We start from the raw sequence: 13137 nt of genomic DNA on the forward strand, positions 1-13137 counted from the left end.
CTGGAGACATCTGATACCTCCCGATCCACAGTGTGGTTATAGATGAGATTAGTCTGCTGTATGTGGTGCTCAGTGGTCATGTCTCTATATAAAGTTACACTTCATGGCCTGACTGTTTTGGAGCCCAAAATATATGATAACAGTTTTTTTTTCCCGACCACTTTAGTTTACCAGGAACAACTCCTGGCCCTGGGAAGAATTCATGGTCTGGCCCATCAGCCTGACCAATCATTCTGCCTGTACAGCAGGTAACACATTTAAATCAAACCGAAACAGCACCACCGTCTGGTTGTAGCAGGTATTATTACACAAACGAAATCGGTTTGTTGTCTTCCTGTTTCTAGATGTGTGCTGCGGAAGGAAGTTGATCGCATGCTATTGCACGGTCTATGGACAGTAACGGTTTAGCTACATTGTGTCATGTCATGATTGTACCCGCAGTAAATCACGGATAGCTACATCGACATGGTGTTACATTGTTACCAAAATAACCAGACTTGCACGTGGTTGGTGCTACAAGTTCAAAGGCAACCAACTCACGAGGTAACGTTACTGTACAGTAGTGCAACAACTTGAAATGATCGTCTGACATTCGCTCACATATTGAGGAAAGGATGCTGGGAACATGTTTAACAGCTGTCCGCGGTCCTGCGGTCGCGTGGGTCGGTGTTTCAGCAGTGAAGTAGTGGTGCAGTTTCCACGTTAACCGGTTTCTCCTCTCCACCGTTCTCAACGGGCTTCACTCACTATGTTCACGTGAGTATTAGTAGACCATAACGTTATATTCAATCAGTTTATCTCTTTCTTCCATTCTGCCTCCCGATTTCTGCTATCCGTCCTTCTCGCAAAAGGCAATGAATGAGATCCGATTTCAACTAACACTTTGTCAATCAGTCACACACACAGTGGCCATACTGTCTGAGGGGATGCGCCTACTGCAGAGGAGGCTGGTGGGAGGTGCTATAGAGGATGGGCTCATAATTATGGCTGTAATGGATTCCAGGCTGAATCACAACCGGCCGTGATTGGGAGTCCCATAGGGCGGTGCACAATTGGCCCAGCTTCGTCTGGGTTTGGCCGGTGGAGGCCGTCGTTGTAAATACGAATTTGTTTGTTAACTGACTTGCCCAGTTAAATAAAGGTTCAATGTAAAACTAATGGAATGGTGCCAAACACATTTGAATCAGTTCCATTGAGTCTCCAGCCATTACAACGAGCCTGTCCTCCTATAGCTCCTCCCACCAGCCTCCTATAGCCCCTCCCACCAGCCTCCTATAGCTCCTCCCACCAGCCTCTCTGTCAACTGGAACAAGTACATCCCTGACACTAACCCTGATCCTCTCCTGTTCACAGTGGCCTTACTGTCTGAAGAGATGCTCCTACTGTAACAACAAGTACATCCCTGACACTAACCCTGATCCTCTCCTGTTCACAGTGGCCTTACTGTCTGAAGAGATGCTCCTACTGTAACTTCAACAAGTACATCCCTGACACTAACCCTGCTCCTCTCCTGTTCACAGTGGCCTTACTGTCTGAAGAGATGCTCCTACTGTAACAACAAGTACATCCCTGACACTAACCCTGATCCTCTCCTGTTCACAGTGGCCTTACTGTCTGAAGAGGTGCTCCTACTGTAACAACAAGTACATCCCTGACACTAACCCTGATCCTCTCCTGTTGGCCTTACTGTCTGAAGAGGTGCTCCTACTGTAACTTCAACAAGTACATCCCTGACACTAACCCTGATCCTCTCCTGTTCACAGTGGCCTTACTGTCTGAAGAGATGCTCCTACTGTAACAACAAGTACATCCCTGACACTAACCCTGATCCTCTCCTGTTCACAGTGGCCTTACTGTCTGAAGAGGTGCTCCTACTGTAACAACAAGTACATCCCTGACACTAACCCTGCTCCTCTCCTGTTCACAGTGGCCTTACTGTCTGAAGAGATGCTCCTACTGTAACAACAAGTACATCCCTGACACTAACCCTGATCCTCTCCTGTTCACAGTGGCCTTACTGTCTGAAGAGATGCTCCTACTGTAACAACAAGTACATCCCTGACACTAACCCTGATCCTCTCCTGTTCACAGTGGCCTTACTGTCTGAAGAGATGCTCCTACTGTAACTTCAACAAGTACATCCCTGACACTAACCCTGCTCCTCTCCTGTTCACAGTGGCCTTACTGTCTGAAGAGGTGCTCCTACTGTAACAACAAGTACATCCCTGACACTAACCCTGATCCTCTCCTGTTCACAGTGGCCTTACTGTCTGAAGAGATGCTCCTACTGTAACAACAAGTACATCCCTGACACTAACCCTGATCCTCTCCTGTTCACAGTGGCCTTACTGTCTGAAGAGATGCTCCTACTGTAACAACAAGTACATCCCTGACACTAACCCTGATCCTCTCCTGTTCACAGTGGCCTTACTGTCTGAAGAGGTGCTCCTACTGTAACAACAAGTACATCCCTGACCACCAACCCTGATCCTCTCCTGTTCACAGTGGCCTTACTGTCTGAGAGATGCTCTACTGTAACAAGTACATCCCTGACACTAACCCTGCTCCTCTCCTGTTCACAGTGGCCTTACTGTCTGAAGAGGTGCTCCTACTGTAACAACAAGTACATCCCTGACACTAACCCTGATCCTCTCCTGTTCACAGTGACCTTACTGTCTGAAGAGATGCTCCTACTGTAACTTCAACAAGTACATTCCTCGCTCTGACAACCAGGATGTCATGTTGGCGTGTCTCCGGGGGAGACGGAGACCTTACTAAAGCTCAGCCAGGTGTCCCCGGTAGGTTTACCGTCTAAATCACAACACTCCTCTGTGGGTCATCGCCTTCAGCTTTAGTGTCTCCATGGGAACATCTGAAATGGCACACTACTCCCTAAACAGGGCACTGTTTCCAGAGTGCCTGAGGCTGACTATGGAGGGAACATTTTCAGACAGCTCCTCCACCTCCTGGAGTTCAACTCCAGACACAATAGTCTGAGCATTTTTCTTCTTTCTTTTTTAATGTCTCTCTCCATGTCTCACTCTCTGTCTCACTCTCTGTATCTCTCTCTCTTTCTGTATCTCTCTCTGTCTCTCTCTCTGTATCTCTCCATGTATCTCTCCATGTCTCACTCGCTGTCTCTCTCTCTGTCTCTCTCTCTGTCTCTCTCTGTATCTCTCTGTATCTCTCTCTGTCTCTCTCCATGTCTCACTCTCTGTCTCACTGTCTCTGTATCTCTCTCTGTGTCTCTCTCTGTATCTCTCTCTGTCTCTCTCCATGTCTCACTCGCTGTCTCTCTCTCTGTCTCTCTCTCTGTCTCTCTCTCTGTCTCTCTTTCTCTGTATCTCTCTCTGTCTCTCTCCATGTCTCACTCTCTGTCTCACTGTCTCTGTCTCTCTCTCTGTCTTTCTCTCTGTCTCTCTCTCTGTATCTCTCTCTGTATCTCTCTCTGTATCTCTCTCTGTCTCTCTTTCTGTATCTCTCTCTGTCTCTCTTTCTGTATCTCTCTCTGTCTCTCTTTCTGTATCTCTCTCTGTCTCTCTTTCTGTATCTCTCTCTGTCTCTCTTTCAACACTCCTCTGTGGGTCCACTCTCTGTGGGTCCACTCTCTCTCTGTCTCTCTTTCTGTATCTCTCTCTGTCTCTTTTCTGTCTCTCTCTCTGTATCTCTTTCTCTCTCTCTCATCTCCTCTCTCTCTGTATCTCTCTCTGTCTCTCTCTCTGTCTCTCTTCTCTGTCTCTCTCTCTCTCTCTTTCTGTCTCTCTCTCTCTCTGTCTCTCTCTCTGTGTCTCTCTGTATCTCTCTCTCTTTCTGTATCTCTCTCTGTCTCTTTCTCTCTCTCACTCTTTCTCACTCTTTCTCTCTCACTCTTTCTCACTCTTTCTCTGTCTCTCCCTGTCTCTCTCCCTCTCTGTCTCTCCCTGTCTCTCTCTCTCTCTCTTTCTTTCTCACTCTTTCTCTCTCTGTATCTTTCTCTCTCTTTCTCTGTCTCTCTCTGTATCTTTCTCTGTCTCTGTCTCTCTCTTTCTCTGTCTCTCGTCTCTCTCTCACTCTTTCTCTGTCTCTCCCTGTCTCTGTCTGTCTGTCTCTCTCTCACTCTGTCTCGCTCTGTCTCTCTATCCCATCTCTATCCCTACCTCTCTCTCTCTCTCTCTCTTTCTCTCTCGCTCTCCCTCTCTCTGTCTCTCTCTCTCTGTCGCTCTTTCTCTCTCGCTCTGTCTCTCTATCCATCTCTCCTACCTCTCTTTCTCTCTCTCTCTATCCATCTCCTATCCCTACCTCTCTTTCTCTCTCTCTCTATCCATCTCTATCCCTACTCTGTCTCTGTTCTCTCTCTCTCTTTCTCTCTCTCTCTCTCTCTCTCCCCCTTCAGGATCACCTCTGTGTTTTTTGGAGGCGGGACTCCCAGCCTTGCCCGCCCTCCCACTATCGCTGCGGTCCTAGAGACAGTTGCCAGGCATGCTGGACTATCAGAGGAGAGGCGGAGGTCACTCTGGAGGTCAACCCCCACCCCCGTAGGAAGCTCTAAGTTGGAGGACTTCCTCCATGCTGGCGTCAGCCGTTTTTCCATCGGGGTGCAGGTGAGATTAAGGCAGGTGTTCAGTCAGTTGCACATAGTAGATTTCCAGAAGGCGTTCTCAGTAGAGTACGTCCCTACTACTGGACATCCCCCAGGCAGGCTATAGAGTAGTGGGAGCGGTTAGGTGGAGACTAGCAACCCTTTCCCATAAAACCTTTTCTGCTCTGGGCTGAAACAACAGAAAACATTATTACTGGTGGAAAGGGAGGAAGGAGAGGAGGAGTCCCTGGAGGATAAGAGTGTGATGCAACACAGTCAGTCACTGATCACTAGCTTGGTTCTGACCAGGCAGTCACTGATCACTAGCTTGGTTCTGACCAGTCAGTCACTGATCACTAGCTTGGTTCTGACCAGTCAGTCACTGATCACTAGCTTTGTTCTGAACAGGCAGTCACTGATCACTAGCTTTGTTCTGACCAGGCAGTCACTGATCACTAGCTTTGTTCTGACCAGTCAGTCACTGATCACTAGCTTGGTTCTGACCAGGCGGTCACTGATCACTAGCTTGGTTCTGACCAGTCAGTCACTGATCACTAGCTTGGTTCTGACCAGTCAGTCACTGATCACTAGCTTGGTTCTGACCAGGCAGTCACTGATCACTAGCTTGGTTCTGAACAGGCAGTCACTGATCACTAGCTTGGTTCTGAACAGGCAGTCACTGATCACGAGCTTTGTTCTGAGAATCAATTGTCCTTTTCCTATGTGGAGCTGGTCAGGGGAGCTGGTCAGGGAGCTGGTCGGGGAGCAGGTCAGGGAGCTGGTCGGGGAGCTGGTTGGGGAGCAGGTCAGGGAGCTGGTCGGGGAGCTGAAGGAGACACTAACATGTCTCATATGTCTGCTTCTTTTCAAACAGTCTCTCCGGGACGACGACCTGAAGGTTCTAGGGAGAGACCACAACTCCCAGCATGCTTTGCAGACCGTAGCGGAGGCTCGGAGGCTCTGCCCGGGAGGTGTCTGTCGACGTCATGTTCGGACGCCCTGGTCAGACAGTTGCATCCTGGGAGTTGGGTTGGATGAGCTGCTGTCGGTGTGTGACGACCCGTCTCCCTGTACCAGCTGACCCTGGAGAGAGGCATGTCTTTTCTTCCTAACACTGATAGTGTTTGTGCGTGGGTATTTAGAAGATGGGACAGGTACAGATGAGATGGGGCGATGGAGGAGAGGACTACAGGAGAGACCGTAGCAGGAACACCACCACTACACCAACCCCAGCAGACAGCAGATATTCTGGAGGTTTTACTTGCAGTGACTGTGATATGTGGTGGTTTTTACTTACTGTAGTTGAATTAGTATCTGTAGTGATTGACAGGTAATAGGTCTCCAAATGAGTATATGACCTGACTGTAAGTCACTCTGGATAAGAGATTCTGCTGCTAAATGACTCCAATGTTAACACGTCAACTGCAGGCACACAGCTGTTCAGACAGGTCCAGAAAGGCCAACTGAGCGTGCCCAGTGATGACATCACAGCTGTCATGTGACTCTGCCAGGAGGATTCTTCAGAAGAGGCTATCTGCAGTATGAGGTGTCCAACTTTGCCAGAAATGTAAGTTCTACTCTCTTTCTCTGTGTGTGGGGTGTGTGTCCTTGTGTCTGTCCGACCACTGTGCTATAGTAGAAATTAATTTAGTAGAAACCCCTGCAGTAGAAATACATTTAGTAGAAATACATTTGGTAGAAAACCCTGCTGTAGAAATACATTGAGTAGAAAACCCTGCTGTAGAAATACATTGAGTAGAAAACCCTGCTGTAGAAATACATTTGGTAGAAAACCCTGCTGTAGAAATATATTTGGTAGAAAACCCTGCTGTAGAAATACATTTGGTAGAAAACCCTGCTGTAGAAATACATTTGGTAGAAATACATTTGGTAGAAAACCCTGCAGTAGAAATACATTTGGTAGAAAACCCTGCAGTAGAAACACCAGGCTATTCTCTGTGCTCTATTGGTTGTCATATCTATTGAATATGAATGTTACCTGCTACAGTCAACACACATCTGTAATATACCTTGTGTATTTTCTGTCTGTTTTGAAGGGTGCCATCAGCCAACACAATATGAGCTACTGGAAGGCCAGTCAGTACCTTGGAGTGGGCCCAGGTGAGTCAATAGTGCTTTATGAATGCTCTATAGCACCTTTATGAATGCTCTATGGCACCTTTATGAATGCCCTATAGCACCTTTATGAATGCCCTATAACACCTTTATGAATGCTCTATAGCACCTTTATGAATGCTCTATGGCACCTTTATGAATGCTCTATGGCACCTTTATGAATGCTCTATGGCACCTTTATGAATGCTCTATGGCACCTTTATGAATGCTCTATGGCACCTTTATGAATGCTCTATGGCACCTTTATGAATGCTCTATGGCACCTTTATGAATGCTCTATGGCACCTTTATGAATGCTCTATGGCACCTTTATGAATGCTCTATGGCACCTTTATGAATGCTCTATGGCACCTTTATGAATGCTATATGGCACCTTTATGAATGCTCTATGGCACCTTTATGAATGCTCTATGGCACCTGTATGAATGCTCTATAGCACCATAATGAATGCTCTATAGCACCTTTATGAATGCTCTATAGCACCTTTATGAATGCTCTATAACACCTTTATAAATGCTCTATAAAGCCTTTATCTGTGGCTGTTTATTTGAAGTGGGACTCTTCTGTCTGCCAGGTGCCCATGGTCGCTTCGTCCCCCATGGAGAGGGGGATGTGTGTCGAGAGGCCCGTACCCAGACTCTGGAGCCTGATGTCTGGTTGAGAGGTGCAGCAGAGGAGTCACGGGACCCGACGCAGGATACCCCTCACCCACCTGGGACTGTGAGTCCACTTCTTTCCGCTTCAGGCTGTTGACCTGCAGAGTTCACACCGTGCTGCTCATTAAAGGGACAATCCACTTCAGAATAAAACTCCTGTCAATTTGTTAATAATCTATGATCTCTGAGTGGGTAAGATAACTATTTTCACCATGATTTGACTTCTAAGTGGTCCGTCTGTGCAAACAGAAAATCGTGTCGTGCCACGTCATCGCAATAAGGTTCTCGTCACTGTCGATAGGGGAATAACAAACCTATCACATTTCATAACGCTTTAAAAAAAATCAGTAAGTGCACTCCCCATATCAGCCAATAGAGGGTATGGACAGACTGGTTGACTGTGAGTCAGCTGATCTACTGTCTGCTCTTTAGACTGTTCACCTGCAGAGTTCATTCGGTGCCGCACGTTAATGACCTACATCCAATAATACTCCAGACTCACTCATAGCATGGGATCCTACGCTACAGAAACAGGAAATCCTGCCCTATGAGCCATTCTGCCTCGGACAAGGCTTCCTGTCTCGCAGCATGGCAGAAGATATACTGTAGCAACCTGTTAACTTTATTCATCTGATTGCAGATTGGAGGAAGTGTTGGTCATGGGACTGCGTTTGATTGACGGCGTCACTCACCAGGTAATCTAGGTTAACGCAGAATACTGACGGCATCACTCACCAGGTAATCTAGGTTAACCCAGAATACTGACGGCATCACTCACAAGGTAATCTAGGTTAACCCAGAATACTGACGGCATCACTCACAAGGTAATCTAGGTTAACGCAGAATACTGACGGCATCACTCACCAGGTAATCTAGGTTAACCCAGAATACTGACGGCATCACTCACAAGGTAATCTAGGTTAACCCAGAATACTGACGGCATCACTCACAAGGTAATCTAGGTTAACGCAGAATACTGACGGCATCACTCACAAGGTAATCTAGGTTAACCCAGAATACTGACGGCATCACTCACCGGGTAATCTAGGTTAACCCAGAATACTGACGGCATCACTCAGCAGGTAATCTAGGCTAATCCAGAATACTGACGGCATCACTCACCGGGTAATCTAGGCTAACCCAGAATACTGACGGCGTCACTCACCAGGTAATCTAGGCTAATCCAGAACCAAAAGTCTCACATCATTTGGTCAGATTATGTTTACATTGTCTGTCCACATACTATACAGTGTATATATATATACACACTATATGCTATTCCAAGATTAGGTTTCAGCTGTTTCTAGATTCATTGTTTGCATCAATAGGGGCCATCAGTGATAAAAAATGTTTAACCTGATGTGTTCATTATTTGTATGTTCCACACCATTGTTCTGATTCACCTTACTTCCTGTCTACATCTGTCTGATTCACCTTACTTCCTGTCTACATCTGTCTTTGTCTCTGATTCACCTTACTTCCTCTCTACATCTGTCTTTGTCTCTGATTCACCTTACTTCCTGTCTACATCTGTCTTTGATTCACCTTACTTCCTGTCTACATCTGTCTTTGTCTCTGATTCACCTTACTTCCTGTCTACATCTGTCTGTCTCTGATTCACCGTACTTCCTGTCTACATCTGTCTTTGTCTCTGATTCACCTTACTTCCTTTCTACATCTGTCTTTGTCTCTGATTCACCTTACTTCCTGTCTACATCTGTCTCTGATTCATGTTATTTCTGTGGCAGCATTGGCAGTTGTTCAGTCCCAGGGCAGATCTGTACCAGATTCTCAGCTCATCCTCTGAAGTACAAGACCTTCAACAGACAGGCCTCCTAATCCTGGATGACAGGTACACTAATCCTGGATGACAGGTAACCCAGACCTTTCTAATCCTGGATGACAGGTAACAGACAGGTCTTCTAATCCTGGATGGCAGGTAACCCAGACCTTCAACAGACAGGCCTCCTAATCCTGGATGACAGGTAACAGACAGGTCTTCTAATCCTGGATGGCAGGTAACCCAGACCTTCAACAGACAGGCCTTATAATCCTGGATGGCAGGTAACCCAGACCTTCAACAGACAGGCCTTATAATCCTGGATGGCAGGTAACCCAGACCTTCAACAGACAGGTGTTATAATCCTGGATGGCAGGTAACAGACAGGTCTTCTAATCCTGGATGACAGGTAACAGACAGGTCTTGTAATCCTGGGTGACAGGTAACCCAGACCTTCAACAGACAGGTCTTCTAAGCCTTATAACTTGTGTTTTTTTTAAAAAAGTGGGACCCAGTAGTTGTATCTCCGTGTCTGTATGAGTCTATTTGAACCAGCTGTGAGGTGGTAGGGGCCAAAACGTGCACCCCTGGGGGTCCCCGGGACTGAGTTCGGGAAACACTGACAAGCCCTTTTGTCTTGTGTGTAGGGGTCTGCGGTGCTCATGGCAGGGCCTGGCCTTACTGGACAGCATGTTACCCACTCTGCTGCTGCTGCTGGAGGCCTACATCACCCAAGGGCTCCAGGAGCAGCAGGCCAGGGGCCCCATAGGAGACCAGAGACATGGAGGACAGAGGGTCTCCAAGCCTGGCTGACAGACAGGGGAGGCTGACCCGGAGGCTGAGACTGACCCGGAGACTGACCCGGAGACTGACCCGGAGGCTGAGACTGACCCGGAGGCTGAGACTGACCCGGAGGCTGAGACTGACCCGGAGGCTGAGACTGACCCGGAGGCTGACCCGGAGGCTGACACTGACCCGGAGGCTGACCCGGAGGCTGACCCGGAGGCTGACCCGGAGGCTGACCCGGAGACTGAGACTGACCCGGAGACTGAGACTGACCCGGAGACTGACCCGGAGACTGACCCGGAGACTGACCCGGAGGCTGACCCGGAGGCTGAGACTGACCCGTAGACTGACCCGTAGACTGACCCGGAGGCTGACCCGGAGGCTGAGGCTGACCCGGAGACTGACCCGGAGACTGACCCGGAGGCTGTGACTGACCCGGAGACTGACCCGGAGACTGACCCGGAGACTGACCCGGAGGCTGAGACTGACCCGGAGACTGACCCGGAGGCTGGGACGGCCCGGAGACTGACCCGGAGGCTGGGGACGGCCGGAGACTGAGACTGACCCGGAGGCGGCCGGGAGGCTGACCCGGAGGCGGACCCGGAGGCTGACCCGGAGGCTGAGACTGACCCGGAGAGCTGACCCGGAGCCCGGCCGGGAGGCTGACCCGGAGACGGAGACTGACCCGGAGGCTGACCCGGGAGGCTGAGGCTGACCCGGAGCGCCCGGAGACTGACCCGGAGGCTGTGACGACCCGGAGACTGACCCGGAGACTGACCCGGAGGCTGAGACTGACCCGGAGGCTGAGACTGACCCGGAGGCTGACCCTGACCCGGAGGCTGACCCGGAGGCTGACCCGGAGGCTGACCCTGACCCGGAGGCTGACCCGGAGGCTGACCCGGAGGCTGAGACTGACCCGGAGACTGAGACTGACCCGGAGACTGAGACGGCCCGGAGACGGCCGGGAGGCTGACCCGGAAGGCTGACCCGGGAGGCTGACCCGGAGAGCTGACCCGGGAGGTTGAGACTGACCCGTAGACTGACCCGTGGGCGGCCCGGAGGAGGCTGGCCGGGAGGCTGAGGCTGACCCGGAGACTGACCCGGAGACTGACCCGGAGGCTGTGACTGACCCGGAGACTGACCCGGAGGCTGAGACTGACCCGGAGGCTGACCCGGAGGCTGACCCGGAGGCTGTGACTGACCCGGAGGCTGACCCGGAGACTGACCCGGAGGCTGACCCGGAGACTGAGACTGACCCGGAGGCTGACCCGGAGGCTGACCCGGAGGCTGACCCGTAGGCTGACCCGTAGGCTGACCCGTAGGCTGACCCGGAGGCTGACCCGGAGACTGAGACTGACCCGTAGACTGACCCGGAGGCTGACCCGGAGGCTGAGGCTGACCCGGAGACTGACCCGGAGGCTGTGACTGACCCGGAGACTGACCCGGAGACTGACCCGGAGGCTGAGACTGACCCGGAGGCTGAGACTGACCCGGAGGCTGAGACTGACCCGGAGGCTGAGACTGACCCGGAGGCTGACCCGGAGGCTGAGACTGACCCGGAGACTGAGACTGACCCGGAGACTGACCCGGAGGCTGACCCGGAGGCTGACCCGGAGGCTGAGACTGACCCGGAGACTGAACCGGAGACTGACCCGGAGACTGACCCGGAGGCTGACCCGGAGACTGACCCGGAGACTGACCCGGAGACTGACCCGTAGACTGACCAGGAGGCTGACCCGGAGGCTGAGGCTGACCCGGAGACTGACCCGGAGGCTGACCCGGAGGCTGAGGCTGACCCGGAGACTGACCCGGAGACTGACCCGGAGGCTGTGACTGACCCGGAGACTGACCCGGAGACTGACCCGGAGGCTGAGACTGACCCGGAGACTGACCCGGAGACTGACCCGGAGGCTGAGACTGACCCGGAGACTGACCGGGAGGCTGACCCGGAGGCTGACCCGGAGACTGACCCGGAGACTGACCCGGAGGCTGACCCGGAGACTGACCCGGAGGCTGACCAGGAGACTGAGACTGACCCGGAGACTGACCCGTAGACTGACCAGGAGGCTGACCCGGAGGCTGAGGCTGACCCGGAGACTGACCCGTAGACTGACCCGGAGGCTGACCCGGAGGCTGAGGCTGACCCGGAGACTGACCCGGAGACTGACCCGGAGGCTGTGACTGACCCGGAGACTGACCCGGAGACTGACCCGGAGGCTGAGACTGACCCGGAGGCTGAGACTGACCCGGAGACCGACCCGGAGGCTGAGACTGACCCGGAGACTGAGACTGACCCGGAGACTGACCCGGAGGCTGACCCGGAGGCTGAGACTGACCCGGAGGCTGACCCGGAGACTGACCCGGAGACTGAGACTGATCCGGAGGCTGACCCGGAGGCTGACCAGGAGACTGAGACTGACCCGGAGACTGACCCGTAGACTGACCAGGAGGCTGACCCGGAGGCTGAGGCTGACCCGGAGACTGACCCGGAGGCTGACCCGGAGGCTGAGGCTGACCCGGAGACTGACCCGGAGACTGACCCGGAGGCTGTGACTGACCCGGAGACTGACCCGGAGACTGACCCGGAGGCTGAGACTGACCCGGAGACCGACCCGGAGGCTGAGACTGACCCGGAGACTGAGACTGACCCGGAGACTGACCCGGAGGCTGACCCGGAGGCTGAGACTGACCCGGAGGCTGACCCGGAGACTGACCCGGAGACTGAGACTGATCCGGAGGCTGACCCGGAGGCTGACCCGGAGGCTGACCCGGAGGCTGACCCGGAGACTGACCCGGAGGCTGACCCGGAGACTGAGACTGACCCGGAGACTGACCCGTAGACTGACCCGGAGGCTGAGGCTGACCCGGAGGCTGTGACTGACCCGGAGACTGACCCGGAGACTGACCCGGAGGCTGAGACTGACCCGGAGACTGACCCGGAGACTGACCCGGAGGCTGAGACTGACCCGGAGACTGACCCGGAGGCTGAGACTGACCCGGAGGCTGAGACTGACCCGGAGGCTGAGACTGACCCGGAGGCTGAGACTGACCCGGAGACTGAGACTGACCCGGAGGCTGACCCGGAGACTGACCCGGAGGCTGACCCGGAGGCTGACCCGGAGGCTGAGACTGACCCGGAGGCTGACCCGGAGACTGACCCGGAGGCTGACCCGGAGACTGAGACTGACCCGGAGACTGACCCGGAGGCTGACCCGGAGGCT

General features: G+C 52.4%; 1 protein-coding gene and 1 pseudogene across 1 annotated transcript; both read left to right on the forward strand.

Moving 5' to 3' along the window:
- The first annotated feature begins 614 nt into the window (after positions 1–614).
- On the forward strand, positions 615–9958 carry LOC135537001 (radical S-adenosyl methionine domain-containing protein 1, mitochondrial-like; annotated as a pseudogene).
- A 2396-nt stretch (positions 9959–12354) lies between these two features.
- On the forward strand, positions 12355–13114 carry LOC135537002 (protein TsetseEP-like; the record flags this gene model as incomplete). Its single annotated transcript, XM_064963212.1, has 1 exon — positions 12355–13114. A coding segment is annotated over one exon (402 nt), but the record flags the coding sequence as incomplete, so codon positions are not given.
- Between the last annotated feature and the right edge of the window lie 23 nt (positions 13115–13137).

Source organism: Oncorhynchus masou, unplaced genomic scaffold (assembly GCF_036934945.1).
Source record: "Oncorhynchus masou masou isolate Uvic2021 unplaced genomic scaffold, UVic_Omas_1.1 unplaced_scaffold_6953, whole genome shotgun sequence".
Taxonomy (NCBI): Eukaryota; Metazoa; Chordata; class Actinopteri; order Salmoniformes; family Salmonidae; genus Oncorhynchus; species Oncorhynchus masou.